Source organism: Pleurodeles waltl, chromosome 9, assembly GCF_031143425.1.
Source record: "Pleurodeles waltl isolate 20211129_DDA chromosome 9, aPleWal1.hap1.20221129, whole genome shotgun sequence".
Lineage (NCBI taxonomy): Eukaryota > Metazoa > Chordata > Amphibia > Caudata > Salamandridae > Pleurodeles > Pleurodeles waltl.
This window is the reverse complement of record NC_090448.1, coordinates 632,654,343-632,676,755: the sequence shown is the minus strand read 5'-3', so window position 1 is coordinate 632,676,755 and position 22,413 is coordinate 632,654,343. Positions and strand designations below refer to the sequence as shown.

The window sequence follows — 22,413 nt, the reverse complement described above, 5'->3', positions numbered from 1 at the left end:
ACTGGGCCCGGGATTGGATGTTACCTAGGGAAAACTACCAAGCCCATGCATTAAAAAAAACTAAATATCTGGGGGAGTCCAGGGTGGTGTCCTTAGTGTGGGTTCCGGGAAGTTGTCACACCTACAATGCCCTGCAAACCTCACCTAAAATCACACATTTTCCTTGCATTTCCCTGATGTAATCTTCCAGAATCAGGAGGGATCCCTAAAGTTCGTATCACCCAGCGTTCCTCCACTTATCCTGATAAAAACTCTACCTCAGTTGTGTGGCTGGGCCTACTGACCACAACAGGAACGCATCAAACCAGGGTCAAGGTCAATGGAAGTCACAATTTTGTGAATTTCTCCTGGTTTCCAAAGTTTCCATCATATAAATAGAAGAACAATGTGAGATTTCAGCCAGCTTTTGAGGTTTGCACAGCACTGTGTGTAAAAAAAACTTGTGGGATTTGCGCAAGGGATGCCACCGTAAAATCTCTCACAAGTCTCTAGTTTTCATAAATGTCTGTGGTTGGTAGTGTTCCATGTGTGGCGTCCAGCACTACCCTAAATACAGCAGCTACAGCGTATTGCTTATCTCTCCACATACAGCTCTAGAGTCTTTTCTGCATTGGTCTCTTGACCCACCCACACAAGTGTGGTACTGTTGTTACCCCACCGTGGACTCTGGGTAAAAAATAAAAAACACCCCACAGTGTATTCCGCCAGGAGTCTAGTTTTAAAAAAATGTTCAGGTTTGCTAGGTTTCACTAGGTGCCGGCTGAGCTAGTGGCCCAAAATCTACTGCTACCCTCTTTGCAAACAAAAAAGGGGTTAGTTTTGAGTGGAAAAATGTGATGTATCCATGTTGCTTTTGTGCTGTTTTATGTTGCAGGCACTTGGGCTACCCACACATGCGAGGTACCATTTTTATCGGGAGACTTGGGGGAATGCTAGGACCAACTAAGGTGGTTGGTGATGCCCAGCTGATTCTAGAACTTTCCATTACAGAAATGAGGAGAAAATGTTTTCAATCAAAGTTTGAGGTTTGCAATAAATTCTGGGTAAAAAACAAAAAAAACTGAGAGCCATGCAAGTTACCCCACCCTGGAGTTCCCCACATGTCTTGTTTTTAAAAAAATGTGCAGGTTTGCTAGGTTTCCCCTGGTGCCAGTTGAGCTAGGGCCCAAAATCCACAGCTACCCACACTGCAAAAAAGGGAATTGCTTTTCAGTGGAAAAGTGTGATGTGTCAATGTTGTGTTTTTGGCCCTTTCCTGTCACGGACACTAAACCTAGCCACACAAACAAGGTACCATTTGTATCGGGAGACTTGTGCATGTAAAATAGTACAACATTTCTTATTATCAACTGGATTTCACTGCATTTGTGCCTTCCAAATGTAATCCAGTGAATCGGAAAGAAGACATTTTGAAAAATGTCCTCTGAATCACATGCTAGTATGGGTACCCACAAATTGAGAGATGCACAAATACCCACTGCTCCTAAACTCCATATATTGCCACCACTTCAAAAATACATAGGTCTCCTTGGTTCCCATTTTCACACTACATATTTCATCATATCAATTGGTCTTTACTCGGCACACAATGAAAAACCATTGTACTGTGCAGCTCCGTTGTTAGCTCTGGGTATCTTGGGTTTTTGGACAACCTACAAACCCTATGTATCTCCGCTACCACAAAGGTCTAGAAGATGCAATGGTATATTGCTTTTGGAAATCGGCCATCATGACAACAAGTTTCTGTTGAAAATGTTGCCTGTTTTTCCCTACTTATTTTCAATATTTCAAGACTTAGTTTCTTTGGGAAAACCTTTAGAGACTTACACATATATCCTTGGCTGAATTCAGAATGTTGTCCATGTGTTAGAAATCTATAGCTTTTGTTGATCACCCCTAGGTTTCACACTGGTTTCTAACTGGTTTCTGAGCTATGTATGTTCCACAAAGCTGGGAAGATGTTGACTTTAGCACAGCAAACCTTTTATTGATGCCATTTTAAGGAAAAAACACAGGCACATTTTTGCGGATCACTTTCTTTCCTATCTCCCACCAAAAAAATCAAAATGTATCAATAAAATGACCATTTCCTAGGACCCGTTCAGGGGAGTCCACTAACCCTGGGAATCTTTAGAATCCTCAGGATGTTAAAGAAAAAAAAGGATGTAAATTTGGCGTGAGTACCTTATGTGGAAAAGAATTGTAGAGCCCTAAACTAGAACCACCTAAGATAGCCAAAACAAAAAGGCTCAGCGCTATGGGGGCAGGGGTTAGCCTCAGCAGCTAAGGGATTTATAAATATTGATTATTTTGGTTAAATTAATTTCTTCAGGCTGTCACTATAAAACATTGATACAATAAGTTTGTTTCATTAAGGTGACCCTTTGGAAGCATTTATTTTTAGATACTGAAATAAACCCTGTGTTCCTGGGGTTTTGATTGCCCTATTTCAAGATGGCAGCTTTTATTTTGGTACTTTCCATCTAATGCTTGGAAACAAATATTAATTTCCTTTTTACAGGACTTGTGTTTATTGATAAGCAATGTGCTTCTCTCCATGTTTTTTTATTTGATCAATTACTTTATCAAATGTATCTTGAGGGTTTCTCCTTGTAGGATTTTAGTACAAGTTTTTAACTATCAGGCTTGAATGCTGGTTAAGTGCAATAGATTAATGCTTTGGTAGTTTTTGAATAGAGAGTAGTCTAAAGTGTGTTACTGTGCACTTGGATTTTTACATCAAGAAAACAGATTTCTTTAGGATGGATATTCACAGGAAATTTGATTTTGGGATGTAATGCTTGTAATGTTTTAATGCTGGCTTCTAAGTGTTTAATTTGTCCTTTCCATAGAATCCTGATGTCAATTAATTATTATTGGAAGCATTCATCTGTCCAACTGTTGTCAACAGCTCGAGAATGTACATGGAATTGGCTCCCATTTTAGGGTTCTTTAACAGAAATAGCTGGATGGTATCTAGTCTGAAAAAGTGCGGAACAGATGTGTACAAGGCACTTGTATCTATGGTATGCAAAGTCATTTCACAGCAAGCTTGAAATCCAAGTTTGCAAAAGTTTACTTCATGGCTGTAGTGTCCTAGAGGTATGGCAGCTGTGATTGTATTTTAATAAGTAGAAAGAGGTCTATGTATTTTCCAACATTTTCATGAACGGTGCCAAAACTGGTGACTGTTGGGCGAAAAGGTGGATCTTTCAAGTACGACTCAACATGTGGTAGGAAGGAAATCCTAGGGTTGCCTGTCTAAGACAGTAGGAAGTAATGATTGGTGTCACTGTTGAACAAGTACACTATTTCAGCATCCTTTAGAAACTGAAATTCAATGGTTGGATCTTCCCCTACATTCTCGAACACCATTTCAGTTCCTACATGTTTTTCAACTTTTACAAGTAGTATTTAGTGGTAATTGCTACATGTGTTCATCCTTTGTCAGCAACTCAGTACATTATCAAGGAATCTATTGGCAATCTTCTAAAGGATTCCTTGATCCTTTCTTTAGAAATTCTCAAAGTTTTTTCTTATTTTATGTTTTCATTCATGTAGCAAAGATGGTAAACAGTTAGTGGAAGGTGGACTGGCCTTCTTTACAGACTTATTTATCAATATAATACTGCATTTTTTAAGATGGGTATGAGTACCCACGTAGCAGCCTGACAAATCCCAACACAAGAACACCACTCCCCAAGTTGAGGTGGAAACCTTGACTGTGGTGGAAGGAACCTGGAGGCCCTCTGAAGGCTCCTTTGAGGCCACAGCACATCAAGTTTTTATGTACAGAGAGAACCACCTGGGCATGGTCCTCCTTTCTCTTGTTGCCACTGGCAAGCCAATACAAAGCCGTTCGTCTACCTGGTGCTTTATTATGGGAATAATGGGAAAGCTAAGAGCTCTGTTTGGGTCCAACATTTCAAGCCTCACCGTCTCCTCAGAGGGGTGATGTGAAGAGGAATATGCAGGGAAGGTGAGTGACTGTCCCCATGGAAGAAAGGAAGGGTGAGTTTGCAGCACTAATTTATCTGGGAGGAAAGTAGTATCCAGACATGAGGACCAAATTAATGTTCTATCGAGGCATAATGAAGGCAGGAGGGGAAGAAGAACACATGTAAGCCATTTTAAAAAATGCATCACAACTGGTGTACTAAAAAATGAGAGTTTGTCATGCAAATGAAGGCAGATAGGGCCAACAAATAACTTTTAACCAGTGCTGTGCCCACTGTGGGTAGTGGGTCCACAGCAGAATCAGTATATGCCAATGGCCACGGAGGCCCAGAGGAATGCATGAAGCCAGGAGGCCAAGAAGCCTCATAACTATCCACACCCGAGTGACACTGAAACATTGGGATCATAACCTGAATGACCCAGACTCACTGCAGTGTTGGAAAGGCCTTGAAGGCCACGAAGTCTAAGGTGACCCCCTACGAAAGAAAAGCACTTCATGGTCTGCTGGTGGGATTTCATTGGTGGAAAACCCAGGCACGGCAAAAGAATGACAGTGGTCTGCAAGTAGCCCATGACTGCTGTGAGTCCACCCTCAACAGTCATTCATTGAGATAGGAGAAGACATATATTATGACCGGTAAAGATTGGAGAGAGTAACCACATCTTGATAGTAAGCAAGTAAGGAGCTGAGGTGAGCCAGAAAGGTGGGACAGTAAACAGGAAGTGTTATGACGCCATCACCAACCGAATGATGCATCAGTGGGACTGCAGGATGGGTACAAGATAGTATTATGCTGCAACTTCAAGGACACCATCAACTGCTCTGGATCCAGGGCTGAAAGAACCTGGGCCCAAGTCAACATCCTGACTTATCATTCCAAAGGAAGGTGTTTAGAAGTCAGAAAACAAATATTGGTCTGAGTTCTTTGTATCTTTTGGGAACCAAAATACATATTAGGAGTAACATCTGCTCTTCCCTGTATCATGGTCCCTTTCTCTGTCCCCTTTGGCAAGAGGAAACTGACATTCCTTGGCAGGAATGGAGGCATGACTGGTGTAAGTCTGAAATAATACAAGTTGAACCTAAGACGGGTGAAGGGTAAAATAAAAAAGAGCAGAGCATAACCATGCTAAATAACAGACAGCACTCACTTGTCTGAGATAAATTCAAGCCAGCAGCACAGGCAAAAATAAATTCTGTCACTAATGGCTGCATATTTATAGTGAGGGAATCACTGCAGCTTGGCACCAGTCAGGGCAGGTACAGAGGAGGTCTGCTGTCCATGGTGGTTCCCACTTTCTCTGCGAAAACCACGTCCCCTTGAGTAGTTAAAAGGGTGTGCTCAATATTGTAGAGGTTACCCAGGCTCCTTCTGGAGATAGTCAAGACCCCAAGAATATCCTATAAACTTTCAGTAATGCTGATAGAATTGGCAGGCTAGAAATAGCAAGCCGAAAGCGATGGCTGTAGCATGGGTGTTTTAGAAGCACTCATGCAACCCCCCACCCATAAAACCTAAAATTACCGTGACCCCTCACCCCTAAAACTACCCCAACCCCCCCACCCCGGCCCCTAAAACTACCCAGACCCCCACCCCTAAAACCTAAAATACTCCATCCCCACCCCTAAAACTAATGTGCCCCCCCCACTCCATCCCTAAAACCCCCCCCGTAAAACCACCCTACCCCGATAGCCCCACCCTGACCCTAAAACTACCACGACCCCCCCACCCCTGCCATTAAAACCTAAAATTACCCCAACCCTAAAAAACAAACTACCCTGACCCCCCCACCCTTAAAAAATACAACTACCCCACCTCTAAAACTACCCCCAGCCCCACTTATATGACTGCGTCATCTCCGATCCGGAGTCTTTCTTCTGTCTTAACCATGCATGTTCGTTGTTCCGGATATTCGTGGTTAAGGCAGAGGAAAACAGGGTTGTTGTTCTGGAAAGCGTTTTTTCTGCCTTCGTGGACAAAGACCCTTGTTGTTCCTGTGTCATTGTTCAGGCTGCTTCCCTTTACAATGACAGTAAAACCACAAAAGCCTTTACAACGAAGGCTTTACAGTGAAGCAGTCTTTACCATGACTGTTTTTACAATAACATTTTTTACCACGAGTATGCCTTTACCACAGAAGCTTTTACAACAAATTTCATTGTAAAGCCATGAACGGCAAAGGCATACTCGTAGTAAAACATTTACACTTACTTATAAGTATTTTGTAGGTAAGTATTTTGTGTGTGTGTTTGTGTGTGTGTGTGTGTGTGTGTGTGTGTGTGTGTGTCTATATATATATTTATTTTATTTTGTATTTATTTTTTTTCACTGAAAAAGAGGTTACAGAAACGTTATTGTTAGGAAATGAACAAACACAGAAATTCACTTAAAAACACACAACGGTTACAGGGATGCTATAGTTAGGCTCACATTTCAAATGTACAAAACCACAGAAGTTATTCAAGAAACTATAACTTGCGCTCCTGCCATGCACTATTGCCTCTTCAATAATATTATTGCAAATGTCCTAGTGGTAATTTCAATGATGCCATAGAGGATGTCATGACTGATGTGACACATGGGGGTAATTAGCAGTGCATGCCGAGGGTACGAGTTATAGTTACCTTAGTGTACGACTTATAGTTACTTTAAATAACTCTCCATAACTGCTGAATATCTATGGTTTTGTACGTTTGAAATGTGAGCCTAAACAGAACGCCCCAGTAACCTTTGGTTTTTCAAGTGATTTTTTAAACGTTAAGTAATTTTAATTACTTTATGTTAATCCAAACTGGCAGGGATTGTCTGTAGGGCCTGCAGCCAAACCCCCTTTAAGCACTCAACCCTGTGCCACGCAAGGCCCTCAGCCAAGTGTGACAAGGATTGGCTGCAGCCCACCGCCTAAAACCATCAAACCTCGTGCCATGACAGCCTTTGGCTGTGAGCAGCCGGGATGGCCCAAGGCCTGGACTGTGGTCTACCCCCCATAACCACCCAACTCCATGCCCTGTCTTCGGCCATGTGAAGCAGTAGTTGGTAGCAGGACCTGGACTATGGCCAGGCCCGGAGGTATACCCCGGTAAGGACCCAACACCAGGCGACAGATAATGTTTCAACGTGTAACTGCAGAAAAAACACACTTGCTTAGCCTTGGCCAGGCGCAAGAATCATGATCACATTGTGTGTAGAAGTACAAAGGGGGTGGGCCTTCGAGTAAGCTGTCCATCACTGAGGGAAAAATGTGAGAAGATGTTACATACCACTAATGTATATGGGGCGGGACTTCTAGGCCATTTTACATCCTCGTAGTATCAATACATAAGATACTGCACTCAAAGGAGCAAGGATGCAAACACCTCCATCAAGGATTACAGATAACTTTTCAAGGTAGGACCGAAGAGGAAAACACACATGCTTTGCCTTGGCCAGGGGCAAGTACTTAGGATGATTTGGACTTTGAGAAGTAAGAGTTTCTTTGTTTGATGGAGATATGATCATATCTCTCTGCATCAAAAAAGCGTCTCCAAAAATCAGGTCCTTCAAGCGCTGGCCGTGCAACTTTTTTCAGGAGCAGGACGAAATGGAGAAGCATTCTTGCATTTATGGAGAAACATTTTTTGACCCATTTCTTGTGTTCTATGGCATATTTTACTTATTTTATTTAGAAAGTTTAATTAAAAACAGCCAAGACCCATACATATCACAGCGCTGTACAAGAGAGCAACACAATCATCATTGTGTGGTCGCTTTTACATAGAATATAGGTCAATATACATGCAAAAAATCTTACAAAATGTTACCAAAAGTCCAGAAAGTATAAGGTCTTCATTGAAAATGGTTGGCCTGATATGGGCTCCAGTCTCTGAGGTATGAGGGTCTGCTATGGAAAGGTGTGTCTTCAGTTGCTCATTTCACACAACTTTCCTTAGTGGTGTGCAATAATAGATTTAAGCTGTATAAGCACCGTAGCCAACTAGGGCGTGACAAAATGAGCTAGGAGTGTGGTAGGCATTTTGCAATTAGCAGTTCTTTGACTTTTCTTGAAGGCTGATTTAGAAAGATTTGTTTGTATTTGTGGTGCAAGAGAATTTCAGATTCTAGGACATACAGTTTCATCTCCCGCACTCTGAAGGCCTTCAATACATGACACCATGTAACATAAGAAATTCTAATAACATCGTTTTACAGCCACAAATTAAGTATTTAACCTTTGAATTTAATTTCCGGATTTCTGGTGTTAATGTTGCACCAATATCAGGGGAAAAATCTATTCTGCCCAGCTGTAATACAAATTGCTATTTTCCAGGCTTTACAAGCCTTTTTATGTATTTAGTTTATCCAAGGCATTATTTGGGGTACATTCCTATGTAGCCTGTTGTAAGATTTTCACCCATAAAAGTGATACTTCCTTCATCGTTAGTCTAGGAACTGCCTAAAAGGGTAAACTGTGGGCTTCACTTTAACATACAAATTAGAGGAAAACCCAGTTATCAATGTCTGTAATCCTTTCTTAGTCCACCACTTCATTCTTCAGAAGATATTTAATGAACTCCTGGCAAACCTAAAAGTAGTCACGATCCGGCCAAAGCGCTTTGGGTATTTCTGAACTAGACTGTTATCCAAAATGCCCCTGAGTTACTGGCACGAAGACCACATTAACATAACTATGTCACACAATCTACCCTCATCCCACACCACTTCCAGCTTTCACACTTGCAGGACAATACATCTTCCATCACTCCTGCTTGCCATTTAAGGTGAGGAGTGTTTAGTAACTGGTGCCTCACTTCTAGAGAGGCCTACAATACGGAAGCAGATCAAGACTTAGAAGAAAGTGTGACACAAATAAAAGCCACTGGTTCATACTATGCAAATAAATTTACCTTTCACATTTGCTGAGATCGTCAGCATCCTCAGAGTGGCCATGGATCTCATTCTCTGCATGTGATCCTGGGATAATTCCAGAGTCATCAGAGTCATCCATCTTGTCTGCGTCACCATACTCACTGCCTTCATCCATTGGCGCATCTACAGGAGACAAGCTGTTACTGTCATCCGCACAGACGTTTAAGATTAAGGAATATAACTCACCCTACCCCACAAAACATGAATCAAGGCACTCATGAGTCACATGATTGCAGGCCTTATTTCAACCCCCACCTTCAACTACCTGATGATACTCTTTATCAGGTAGGACCACACTGTCAGTATGGAGAGCACTACACTTTGATAAAACTAACCTAAAGGAGGCCAATCAGACGGCCTGAGAGTTCATCAAAGTCGGGCACAGATGTTTCTCCCCATATAGGTACCACAGATTTGCTATTAAATTATTAAATCTCTTCTCATCGGACATTGCGGTTGTCCCTTTAGCTGAAAGACATCTTCTCCTCCTTCTTAGAATGTGTCATGCTGAGTATACCTACCCATCACAATCATTCCACCTTTGGTTCCAAACAGTCACAGGAATGCCTCTCACCTAAACTGAAAAGCCATCACTTTTCCATTGACCTAAGAAGTCTGTAGGCCCAAACAATGTAATCTATCCCAAATGACAGCCATTGCTCCAGTTTCTCTTTGTGGTGGTCTAGGGGATGTTGCTTATTAATTCCGAAATATCTCACCTCTCAAAACTTTTCTAGGAGCCCCAGGGTTGTCAACTGAACCCATTTAAAAGCCACCATGATCATCCAATTTATAAGTTGCAAAGAATGATACTTTTGTGCATTAAAGGTAAATTCAAAAGGACCTCAGCGTCACTGTCAACTCCAGAGAAATTCATCATATACTCAAAATGTCTTTAAAGTTGCCAATTTAATTAATGTAATTAATCAAGTCCATGTTTGGTCCAGGAGTGCTTCTCTCCCACTCCCTTCCAGAGGATCCAGAATTGTGACCTTCCCCCACAGAGAGACTTGCCACATCATCTACTCATCCCTTATAGATGGCCCAATGGATATGTATCACTTACCTCCATTAAAAGTGGTCTCTCCCAGACAGTCATTGGGAACTTTAGTTGCACATCTCTTGTGACAGTTAAATTTACAATCTGCAGAGGAATAAGTAAAATCATGTTAGGAGTAATAGGAACAAGAGATAGAGAAATCTACCAGATAAAGAAGTAAAATGTAGGAAAGCTTGTTTGGAATAAATGCCCGGCCTCTTTGCATTATCCATGAAGCTACATAGCTTGCCACTAAAAGTCTGGTTCTTGCTAAATGTTCCGCAAGCAAGATCCTAAACTGCAAAGTATCACTAAAGAAAATCACAAAAATGAACAGCTGGGAATCAGGTGTCTGCTTCCTCTCTATGATCTGGGTCAATCACAGCCTTTCTCGTAAACGTTCCTCACACATAACTGGGTGCCGCTTATTTTCAACAACCTTCAAGCTCTGCAACGGAGTAGAGATATTCATAATTTTCGGTCATCGTCTGAACAGCTGAAACTCCGTTACAGGAGGGTGGATTTGCAGACCAAATAGGTCAACATAAAGGCATGTAGGATAATGTTGAAATTTAGAATAAATCGGAAACAGGTGGTAAACACATTGACTTTTAGTGGTCTTGCATTAACACCCTCTCTGCTTCTGATGATTCTGGAGAGCTTGGTGGGTTGTGATCAGAATGGGGAGCTAGTATAACCAGCATACACTGGGCACGTTGCACCAAGTTGACAATAATTTTAAATCTTTCCATGATTAACCAACATTGGTTCCCAAAGTAGTTCCTTTGTGTTTGCTCTAAGTCTTGCAATTTGTAGTGGCAGCAGAGGTTTCAGAGACTTCTACAACATGCTGATGATTATGTACTGTCCAACCCTGCCACATGGTGCTATGTGTCCTCCTCTGCTACAGCTATAACACTAGCTGCATCAAGTACTTCCTTCTCTCATTCTGAGGCACACACATCTACCTCACATAGGCCCATATGCCATAGGTGCCATCTGCTCTGGGTGTGTCTATTGTGGCTCACTGCTCTACACTTGGGTACCATCCTTTCAGGAATAAGCCACTCCTCTTTTTTGTGGCAGCCTCTTTCTTCTGCTGAGGAGTGCCTACTCCCTTGGTATCCTGACCCTCCCATGCATGTCCACACTGTCAACATACCTTTGCACTGGAGTCCCTGCCGGAAGAGTCCCTTCAGCAGCTTTTTGCAATACTGACAGACTGTTGGTCTTGTGTAGGAGTGAATTACAAAAGTGTGCGGCACTTTGACCTTTGACATCAGCAACTTGTCTAGTTCGATTGGACGTCCAATGTATGTGGAGTTAGGACGTCGCTCCCGGGAGAAGCTTTCTGAAAGAAGTGTCATGCTGCGCCCAGACTGTAGAGCACCAGAAGTCTGTGAGGGATAAAGGAGGAAGGATAACTGCAGAATACATACAGGACATCTCCAAGTACACAATTTCTGAATCTACCAAGTGCAACAAAAATACTCAGAGGATTTCAGAGTTTACTTGAGGCCTGAATGTTCTCAGTGTACAGGAGGAACCAGGTACTTTTAAACCACAAAACCTAATATGGCTTGGGCCCACAGTGGGAAAGCAGTTCTGCACTATGGAATTACTAACCTGCTATTTCCATGGTGGAGCATAGTGGGTTTTGTTTGGGGCCATCCAGTGCCTTTCTGCCTCATTAGAAGTCTGCACTGAAATCTTTACAATACTTTCCAATACAACATAAATGCACTCTTTGTATAAATAATTTCGAATCAATCTAATTCAATTTATTCCAGACTTCAGCTTTGAATACAACTAGGCCATATTTTTACAGTTTTTAGTTTGGTCACAGGATACATTCTTTTTACATGTCAATACTGAACACTTGTTTAAATCTAAGGGCACACTGGGCATCCACCCATAAGTATTGTAAGATAATTTCTTTTATTATCTTCTAGAAAGAACACAGAGATAAATGATTCTATGATGATGGCAAAGCAGACAATTGACATATTGGCTTTATTCTTGAAAATAGCACCATTCAGAGCGGTCAATGAAAGTCCCCTGCACTGTTACTTGCCTTATGCAAACTGACCACCCTACTCAACTGTTAACATTATTATTGTCTATAATGTCCGATAATAAACAGAGTACTACATTTCCCCATTTAAAAACAAAATAACACAGTAAATCTCACAACAAGCCTAACACATAACAAAATGAATCATAAAACTAAATAAGTATAAAATACCAAATAAACAAAAAATAGTTATCTTAATTTCTACAGAAGGCTTTTGACCTGTGAACCCCAGTGTACAAACACAGGATAGTAGTCCTGTTTAATTTGACAATCAGAACCATCAACCCTGGTATCGAACATTACTCTGGACAGAACAAAGTTTATTCTGGCATTCAAGCAAATCACATTTTTTAATCAACACTCTTCTGGAATGAGGAGAATATCTCACCACTTTTATAGCATTCCACCAATGCATCCATTCACCCTTACTGCATTACAGAAAACTTTGTCATTTATCATGAGTTTTCCAAACTTCTCCTCACCTTTTTTCACACATCCTCTTTTTTTTGGTACAGACTCGCAAACCTTGAACAAAAAAATCATGCATTCTTCTTTTTGTCAAAATACAACTTTTGTTTTCTTTGAGCCTTGACAACATTATTTCTTACATCAGCATCAATGTTTTTTGCAACCTCACTGGTCTTTACCCACTTAGTCATCCAACTAGGACAAACACTGGTTGGTGGTTTGCAACCTCTCAATAATTTAAACAACAAAACTTTAGTCATTGAATGCAGACTGGTCCGATAAAACCACAATATGGAGCATACAGCATTTAAAACCACACCGTTGTTAGACAAAGGTCTCTTATACACATTGAGCCAGTATACAATTCATCCATTCCAGCAATCCAATGGTTTGTGAATGATAAAGAGATCTTCTCAAATGTTTAACATCACCACTTCTAAGAAACCTTTGAACCTCATCGCACACAAATGGTATACTGCTGTCTGAAACCAAGAACTATGGAAAACCTTCCAGCAGGAAAATATCTTTAAGGAATTCCACCACGTTCTCAGAATTAGGTTCAGACACAAATCTGACCTCAGGCCACTTGAAATAATAGTCAACCAAAACAATGGGTATCAAGAATGTACAAGCATACAATTAAAAGAACCTTCTAAATCAAGGCCAATTGTTCTCCCAGACTCTTGACTGGTAATCAATGGGATGAAAAGGTGGAGAATTTAGAGGTTTTTCTCAGCACCAGTACAAATAATGCAGACTGATCAATACATCTACTTCCCGTCCATTGAAGGCCGCCAAAAAGTGAGCCAAAGACGGTGTTTAGTGAAGGTGCATTCCAAGTCTCCTTAATGAGCTGCTTTGATCAGTCTACATCTTACAACAGTTGGTGAAACCAATTTTTCACCACGGAGAATACCATCTTCTACAGATAATAGTGCATTAACTTTCCAAAATGGTTAACAACCACTCTCAATTTTCTTTTCTGCAGCACACCCTTCTGTAATGGCAGATGAAACGTGATTATTCACCATACCAACTTTTCTTCTCCATTCCTCCACCGAGGCAACACTCATGTCTTTCAAATCTTATTATGAAAGCCAACAGTTCTCATTGTTATCATCCTCTACACAACTATTATCCCCCACACCAAAGGAAATCTTGATAAATAGTCCGCCCTCACAATCTTCACCTCCTTGAATGTGAATTACATAAAAATGATATTGGAGTAGTTGGTGGCATATCTAGCAATTCTTAGTGATATTTAGTCCTTTCACCATTCAATGTACCTAACAAGGGTTCGTGATCCGTTTTGACACAGAATTCTGTATCCCAAACATAGGGATGAAATTTCTGAATAGCCCGCCAACAGTTCCTTCTGAGTGGTGGAAAAATTAACTTCATTATCTCTTCTGCCTCTGGAAACAGACTGTGAACTCATCCCCAGCACATTACGTAAATACAGCACCCGATCCGACAACACTGGCATCAACAGTGATACAGCACTACTCTCTCTAGGATCAAAAGGTTTTTCAGAGCTTTCAATCTGGCAAGCTGGTTTTTAATTCACTCAAATCTCTTCTCACACAAATCACTCAATTTAAATGGCATATTATTTTTGAGTAAAACAGACAAAGTATTAGCATAAGTGCCATAATTCAGAAAGAAACAGGCGTACAACTCACATAAACCCAAGAAGGATTTAAGACCCATTTTAAAAGATGGTGGAAGGGCATTGGTAATGGTCTCAAATAACCCTTGTCTGAGTGCAATACCACCCTCCACAATCACCTGACCAACATATTCAACCCTACTTTTACAGGATGCACACTTCTCTTCAATACTATTTCTTTCTCTGGCATCATGGACAAAACTTGTCCTAAAATAATATTGTGTTCTTCTGACACAGGTGCAAAAATCAGCACATCATCTTGAAATGCTGTCACTCCTTTAACGTCTTTAAAAAGATTAACCCCTTGTGTGCCATGGGCAAGCTGGTCTTGCCCTTGTCCACTGTTGCCATGTGGCGAGGACGTGACCAGCTTGTCCCTCACTCGGTCCATTGGGGGGGGGGTGGCACGCTCCCTCCATGAACCACCCACACACCCCGGACAGGGATGGCAGGGGAAGCACTTCCCCTGCCACCCCACCCCCCTCGGTGATCTGATGACGTCGGCGTGTTCACAGCGTGCTAACATCATCACATGCTGCCGGGGACGCGCTGGAAGCATTTGCTTCCAGTGCACCCAGGAAGAAGGACTCGTTTTTGGTGAGTCCCTCTCCTGGGGAGTTGGGGGGTTGGGAGGGAAAACAGACACAAGGGGAATAGAAAGTTTTTCCTTTCCCCCTGTGCCTGTTTTGAATGGATTCCTGCACCACAATCACGGACGAGGCCGCGATCGCGGAGAAGGAATGCAGCCACTAGACACCAGGGATGTTTTCTTGCTGATTTAGGGGAGTGACCCCTTGGGCAAGGGTCGCTTCCCTGGATAGAATATTTGATCCATGTTTCAGCCCCCCCTGGTGGCTAGATTGGCAGTTTTTCCGTGTGGGGGAGGCCCCTTGGGCATGGGCCATTTCTGCCCCCCTTGGGGGCAGATCGGTCTATTATTTTTATTTATTATTATATTTAGGCCCATCTGCCCCCAAGGGGGCAGAAACCACTTAGGTACCAGGGATTGGTGGGTGGGTGTGTGTGTGTGTTTCTTTTTTTTGGGGAGGGGGAGCCCCTTGGACAAGGGTCGCTCTCCATGGAGGCACAGTGCTTTTGGCCATTTCTGCCCCCTTCCCCTATTTTTGTAAGGCTCATCTGCAGCCCACTAGACACCAGGGAAGAACTTAAAAAAAAAAGAAAAAAAAAAAAGAAAGAGGGTGGAGTATAGCCATACCCTCACCCCAAATAAATGGGGACAAGGTAGTTCTGCTCACTGGTGGGCAGATGGGGGGAATTACCCCCGATCCACTCCTGGGGGTGAGGGCGGGAGTAAGGGAAGGGGGTAAAAAGCCTTCTAGATGCCAGGGAATTAAAAAATTTAATATTGGGGCATTGGCTACCAACAAATATGGGCATGGTTATGCCCCCACCCTAACTGATGGGCGTAACAGTCTTTCAGCTTCCCCCCCACTAAAAGATCTTATCCCAACAGCAAGCAAGAGGACATCTGATTATTTTGGGTTTTGATTTTACATTTGGGTCATGAGAGCTTGGCTAACTTTCAAAATCGACCCACTTGGAATGGTGAGGGCTGCACTTTTTGGACATTGGGACGCTGCCATCTAGAAAAATCTACAAAACCTAGACACATCTGAAAACTAAACATCTGGGTGAGTCCAGAGTGGTGTGCTTTACATGCACCCACACCATTTTTTACCCACAATGCCCTGCAAACCTCCAACTTTGCATTTTTGTGATGGAACCTTCTGGAATCTGCAGGAAGCCACAAAGTTCCTATCACCCAGCACTGCCGCATCTCTACCGATAAAAATTATGCCCCACTTGTCAGCCTAAATTTTTTTTTTTTAAACCGCCCTTTTGGGCCCGCTTTGGTTCCCCCTCAATTGCGACATGTCTTTGGCTCTTCCCTGTCACAGGCACTTGGCCCACCTACCCAAGTGAGGTATCATTTGTACTGGGAGACTGAGGGCAACCATGAGTGGTAGGAAATGTGTTCCAGTACAGTGATCCCACACAGAAATGTGGGAAAATGTGATTTTTTAGCTAAATTTGAGGTTTGTTAAGGATTCTGAGTAAGAAGACACTAGGGGATCAACGCAAGTCACACCTCCCTGGACTCCCTCGGGTGTCTAGTTTTCAGAAATGTTTGGGTTTTGTAGGTTTCCGTATATGGCTGCTGAGCCCAGGACCTAAAACGCAGATGCCCCGACAAAAACAGGTAGTTTTGTATTTGAGAATTTTGGGGTATTTCCTTTCGCGGGCACTAGGCCTACCCACACAAGTGAGGTACCATTTTTATCGGGAGACTTGGGGAAATGCTGGGTAGAATGAAATGTGTGGCTCCTCTTAGATTACAGAACTTTCTATCACTGAAATGTGAGGGAAAAGTGTTTTTTTTGCCAAATTTTGAGGTTTGCAAAGGATTCTGGATAACAGAACCTGTTGAGAGCCCCACAAGTCACCACATATTGGATTCCCCTACGTATCTAGTTTTAAAAAATGCACAGGTTTGGTAGGTTTCCTTAGGTGCCGGCTGAGCTAGAGGCCAAAATCCACAGCTAGGCACTTTGCAAAAACCAGCAGTTTTTTTGGAGAAAATGTGATGTGTCCCCGTTGTGTTTTGGGGCATTTCCTGTCGCGGGCACTAGGTCTACCCACACAAGTGAGGTACCATTTTTATCGGGAGACTTGGGGGAACGCTGGGTGGGAGGAAATTTTGGTTCCTCTCAGATTTCAGAACTTTCTGTCACTGAAATGTGAGGAAAAAGTGTTTTTATTTTTTTTATTTTTATTTTTTTTTTACAAATTCTGAGGTTTGCAAAGGATTCTGGTTAACAGAAGCTGGTGAGAGCCCCACAAGTCACCCCATCCTGGATTCCCCTAGGTGTCTATTTTTAAAAAAAATGCACAGGTCTGGCAGGTTTCCCTAGGTGCTGGCTGAGCTAGAGGCCAAAATCCACAGCTAGGCACTTTGCAAAAAACACGTCAGATTTCAATGTAAAAATGTGATGTGTCCATGTTCTGTTTCCTGTCGCAGGCACTAGGCCTCCCCACACAAGTGAGGTACCATTTTTATCGGGAGACTTGGGGGAACACAGAATAGAAGAACAAGTGTTATTGCCCCTTGTCTTTCACTGCATTTTGTCCTTCCAAATGTACGACCGCGTGTAAAAAAAGACAACTATTTGAGTAATGCCCTGTAATTCATATGCTAATATGGGGACCCCGGAATCCAGAGATGTGCAAATAACCACTGCTTCTCAACACCTTATCTTGTGCCCATTTGTTGGAAATACAAAGGTTTCCCTGATACCTATTTCTCACTCTTTATATTTCAGCAAATGAATTGCTGTATACCCGATATTCAATGAAAACCCATTGCAAGGTGAAGCTCATTAATTGGCTCTGGGTACCTAGGGTTCTTGATGAACCCACAAGCCCTATATATTACTGCGACCAGAAGAGTCCAGCAGACATAACGGTATATTGCTTTAAAAAATCTGACATCACAGGAAAAAGTTACAAAATAAACGTGGAGAAAAATGGCTGTTTTCTTCACCTCAATTTCAATATTTGTTTATTTCAGCTGTTATTTTCTGTAGGAAAACCTTGTAGAATCGACACAAAAAAAACCATGCTGAATTCTGAATTTTGTCTATGTTTCAGAAATGTTTAGCTTTCCGGGATCCAGCATTGGTTTCACACCCATTCCGTCACTAACAGGAAGGAGGCTAAAAACACAAAATATAGTAAAAATGGGGATGTCCCAATAAAATGCCAAAATTGTGTTGAAAAATGTGTTTTTTTTATTCAAATCTGCCTGTTCCTGAAAGCTAGGAAGATGATGATTTTAGCACTGAAACCCCATTGTTGATGCCATTTTCAGGGGGAAAAAAACCACAAGCCTATTTCGGCAGCCCTTTTTCCCCCCCCCTTTTTTTTTTTAAATGAAATTTTCGCTGTACTTTGTCCAATTTCTTGGTCTCCTCCAGGGGAACATACAAACTCTGGGTACTTCTAGAATCCCTAGGATGTTGGAAAAAAGGACACAAATCTGGTGTGGGTAGATTATGTGGACAAAAAGTTATGAGGGCCTAAGGGCGAACCGTCCCAAATAGCCAATACATGGCCTGGCACACGGGGGGGAGGCCTGTCAGCGAAGGGGATAAGTATATTTTTTAAGACAATAAACATCTCTCAATTAGCAATGTTTAACATAACATTTAATATAAAAAAAAGAGCAAACTAGACTTTTGGAACAATGTACTGTATACTTGAGTGAGACTCAAAATACAATATTTACTATGATCTTAGTAATTCCAGACAGGAGTTGATTAGGACAACAAAAACAGAACAAACCACTGAATGACAAAACATCACTGTGTGACCAGTCTTAATTATGAGTCACCTCATTTATAAGAATACTTGTATTCACACCTTCAGGAAGGGCAGCTGAGCCCTACGCCATATCCCTTAGGGAGGTCCAAACACTATAATAACACAACAGAGGCTATGCTGCACAGATTACACTGTTCACTCCCTCAAACTTCACCATTATGCTTCCAACTCAAGTTAGCAAGTATCCTGGCCTTTCAGGTAATCTGAATTTGTAAGATATCACCTTTTTTGCAACCTACCAACCATGATTATAAATTGATGTTATTATATACCAAGAGGGAAAACCAAATTCACAACAAAAGGTAAGAACTAGTTAGTGTGGCAAATGTCTGCAGGTGTGACTTTTTGACTGAGAGCCCAAAACTGGACTGAAAATGTTATCATTGTTAAATTAAAGGATTTTGGTTATCTTTTCCAAACTGTAAAATTAAAAACATACTTTTTTTTTATCATACTTAAGACTGGGAAGCAAGGAAAGAAGGTCTAAAAGAAATAATTTTGGTTAAAGGTCCTAAATCTGTATAGTGACTCATTTTTCCAGTTAGTTTACTATGTTACACTATACTTTTTATCCAACTGCCTTGCAGCACCTCATGGAATATGTACTGAAATCATGCCATTGACTTCTGAAGGCCTCCACTGGTTTGTGTTGGAACTTTCTGTGCCCTGTAAGTGCCCAATGCGGATCTGCGCTGGGTTTGCCACACTGCTTTTCTGCGTCCACTGGCTGCATTCTTCCACTGGAACAATGCCTGGGACCTTGCAACAGCTTACTGACAGCTTGCACAGCTTTCAAACTACTGTTCTCAACATACTGGGGTCTGTGCTGTGAAGACAGAAGACATTGAAATTATCTAGAGCTACAGTGAGGTTAATAACTGGAGGATGTACACCCAAATCAATGCGAGCTGGACGAAAGTCCACAAAGATCAATGTATTCAAACTGAGCTCACGGAACGGCATGTGTAGCACTGACTATAAAATTGGAGCCTGTAAATCCTGTGTCATTAGTTTACCACAAATCAGGAATTCATGTACATTCATGTACAAGAGTCTGACTTCAAAATTGAACGTTGTCATCCACGAATTAAGAATGTGCATCAGCAGTACTGAAATCTGTCTTGACTCTAGCATCTCAGCATCTAATGACTAATACATATTGTGCCTTCACATACTGTTGTAAATATGTGACACTGCAAACAAAAGTAGTAATATGTATTAGAACAGCATGTAAACAACTCCATGTAGTCATGGTACGTCACCGTCCACAGAATTTTCAATCTACAAGCTGTAATAATGAATTTGTGAGTTTATATTTGAGTGGTGGTAGATCAATAAACTCATATTGACTCCGACCATGTGATTACTGTTTTATAAAACACACACATATATGCTGACTGTTAAGTCTGACATTAGGATCTACAAAATTTGGATATAATACTTACTGTTTCTTCCACTGTGATTGGTAGAGACTCTGTGGTGGATAGCCTCAGTGACTGTGTGTTGACGAGAGATGTGGAAGAAAGTCTCCTCTTCCTGGCACCGCTGCAATTGTTGGGTATGCTAAAGGCGCATCGCTTGTGGTAGTTTAGCCCACATCCTGGAATGTGAAGTTTTGTGATTTATAGTTGATATCCTGCATAATAAACTTATATTCTTAATGCAAAGAGAAGTACAGTATAATTCTGCATCCTCAGCAATCCTCATCTTTCCTGAACATTCAGACCAAGTCCATCATCATCATCATCATCATCCCATACTGGTCATCCACATTTTCTCTGTTTCTACCATGTCCCATTTCCAGTCTTAGTCCTTGTTCTGGCACATTCCCAGCCTTACTTACTATTCTGGTTAATCACCAGTCTTGAGCCTCTAATTGGCCAATTCCCACTCTCACTTTCTATCAGGGGCAATGCCCCCATTCTCACAAGTTAACATGCAATCACCCTCCGCATCATGGCTGATTTCCAGGTGCACACCACTCTCTGGTAAAATCCCTTCTCACTTAGAGCCTTAGTCTCTTCACAACCTTGTAAAAATTAATCCAGCCCAATCCTTAACATTACTTCCCAATCAGATCTGTTAGTTTTTCTTTACATCCTGTTTATGTTACGGTTCTCTTGATCAGTCTCCAGATTTACTTCACATTCAGACCTAAAAACTATTCTTAGTCCTCACCCTCGACAATCTCTAGTGAGCCGCATCTTCAACTTGACCAAACACTCAGGATTTCACATTTGGCCGCCCAACAGCTGGTAGCATTTGATAGTCTGCGGTGACCCCAGGTAGCATGGTATTTGCTATTTAGATCTATTTGAAGAGGCGAGATCCATTAAGGAAACAAAAATCTAGAAATTATTCAGTATTGTTCAACTGCTTAAAACAATAAAATATTGTGACTTCGATCAAGGACACCCAGTTAGGAATCAACTACTGCAAAGTTACAAATGACCCTAAAGAATCCCATTCCACAATGTGATCGTGGAACAACCCCTGTCCCCACAACACCCCAGATTTTGTATACATACAGAATACATGAGGGAAAATGGCAAACGCCAACTTGGAGGAAGACCGCTTGTTTCATGTGACAAATGTTTTGTGCAACAGTGGCTACATGATCTACCAAATCTATGACTGCCCACGTCATTGTGATAAAATCTGTGGTTCTTGTGTAGTTACTACGCTTTCTTATTTCAATCAATCATTTGCTTTATTGGAATGTAGCTATAAACCCATTTATATATGAGTTACCTGAGTTCCTGAGCTGCAAGACAGTATTTAAGTTAGGCACTGGGTCAACTTGAGCAGCAAGGATGTATATCAAATCTGCATTATTTGTTTAAGTTTGCTGAACTGGGCAGCCGAGTCATTAGGGAATTTTCCTGCATTTTCCTTATTTAGTAATTAGTGGCAGCTCCCAGGATTTGTTTGCGAGACAATCTTAAAGTTAAGCTTATATGTTCTCTTCGTGGTCCCTAAGTTAAGTCTGTTTACAAATGCATTAAGTGTTTCACTTGTCACTGTCAAATTTCACTTTTGGTCTTTGAGTGCTTCACTAAGTTGTATTTTGTTGTGTTTAGTACCACACACTCGGGTGGCTGAGCCCTTCATCAGCAGGTGTGACAACTTTGCTTCAGATGCAGTTGTAAAGAGCTTTAAAAAAATGTTTGTATTTTTATTTGTTTCCATTAGCTAAGCAAACACTTGTAACATAGCGGCACAGGATTTAGATGTGTCAGTGATGCATTATTAGAAAGAGTTTACATTTTGCCGACTTTCCCTAACTCTCCTGCCAGTTCCCTCTGAAAGCTCTTATCCTAACACACACAAACCGTCTGAACCCCTGCCCCTGAACCATCATGTCACTTAGTCACTGGCAACCAGGCCTCCATGATCTCTTTCTTTTGAGTGTCATATGTCCAATTCCCTAGTACTACTTCCACCTACCCACACCTTATTAAATTTATGAAGGCATCCTCTGCTCTTGTATGCCACTGTTTCTGCTTCCCAGCACATATTCATGGGCACTTGCTATTTTTTTGGCTAGAACTTCTTGCTCAATCTTACTTTTCATGCTGGGCAAGTCACGGTACCAGTCACACGTTCTGTCCAAACCTGCATTCACTTTAGCTACCTTGCCCACTCACAATTTTATACTCATAAGCTCCTTACCGTCACATTTCAAGCCTTGCCTAACTAAACCAAATAGCATCTCTCCGCAGTGATCACAGAAGGCTGGCGCTCGATAAGAGTGGACATTGAGGGCATGTGGGCGAATCTGGAAATCCTCAAAAGTGGCTGAAGCTGTAAAAAAGAAAATAAAAAGGGTAAAAAGTGGCGTGTGCAGGAGGCAAGAAAAACAGATAAGAATGGAGTAAGTAAAGAAACCCCGTTATCA

General features: G+C 41.7%; 1 protein-coding gene across 1 annotated transcript in view; it reads right to left on the bottom strand.

The window, feature by feature from the left end:
- PRKD2 (protein kinase D2) overlaps positions 1-22,413 on the bottom strand; it is a 397,645-nt gene that overhangs the window by 130,045 nt on the left and 245,187 nt on the right. The window contains exons 3-7 of the mRNA XM_069207667.1: positions 22,188-22,319; positions 19,961-20,115; positions 11,066-11,300; positions 9,931-10,008; positions 8,843-8,987 (exon numbers count right to left, since the gene is read on the bottom strand). Coding sequence (XP_069063768.1) covers positions 8,843-8,987; positions 9,931-10,008; positions 11,066-11,300; positions 19,961-20,115; positions 22,188-22,319 — 745 coding nt within the window. The remainder of the gene's footprint in view (positions 1-8,842; positions 8,988-9,930; positions 10,009-11,065; positions 11,301-19,960; positions 20,116-22,187; positions 22,320-22,413) is intronic.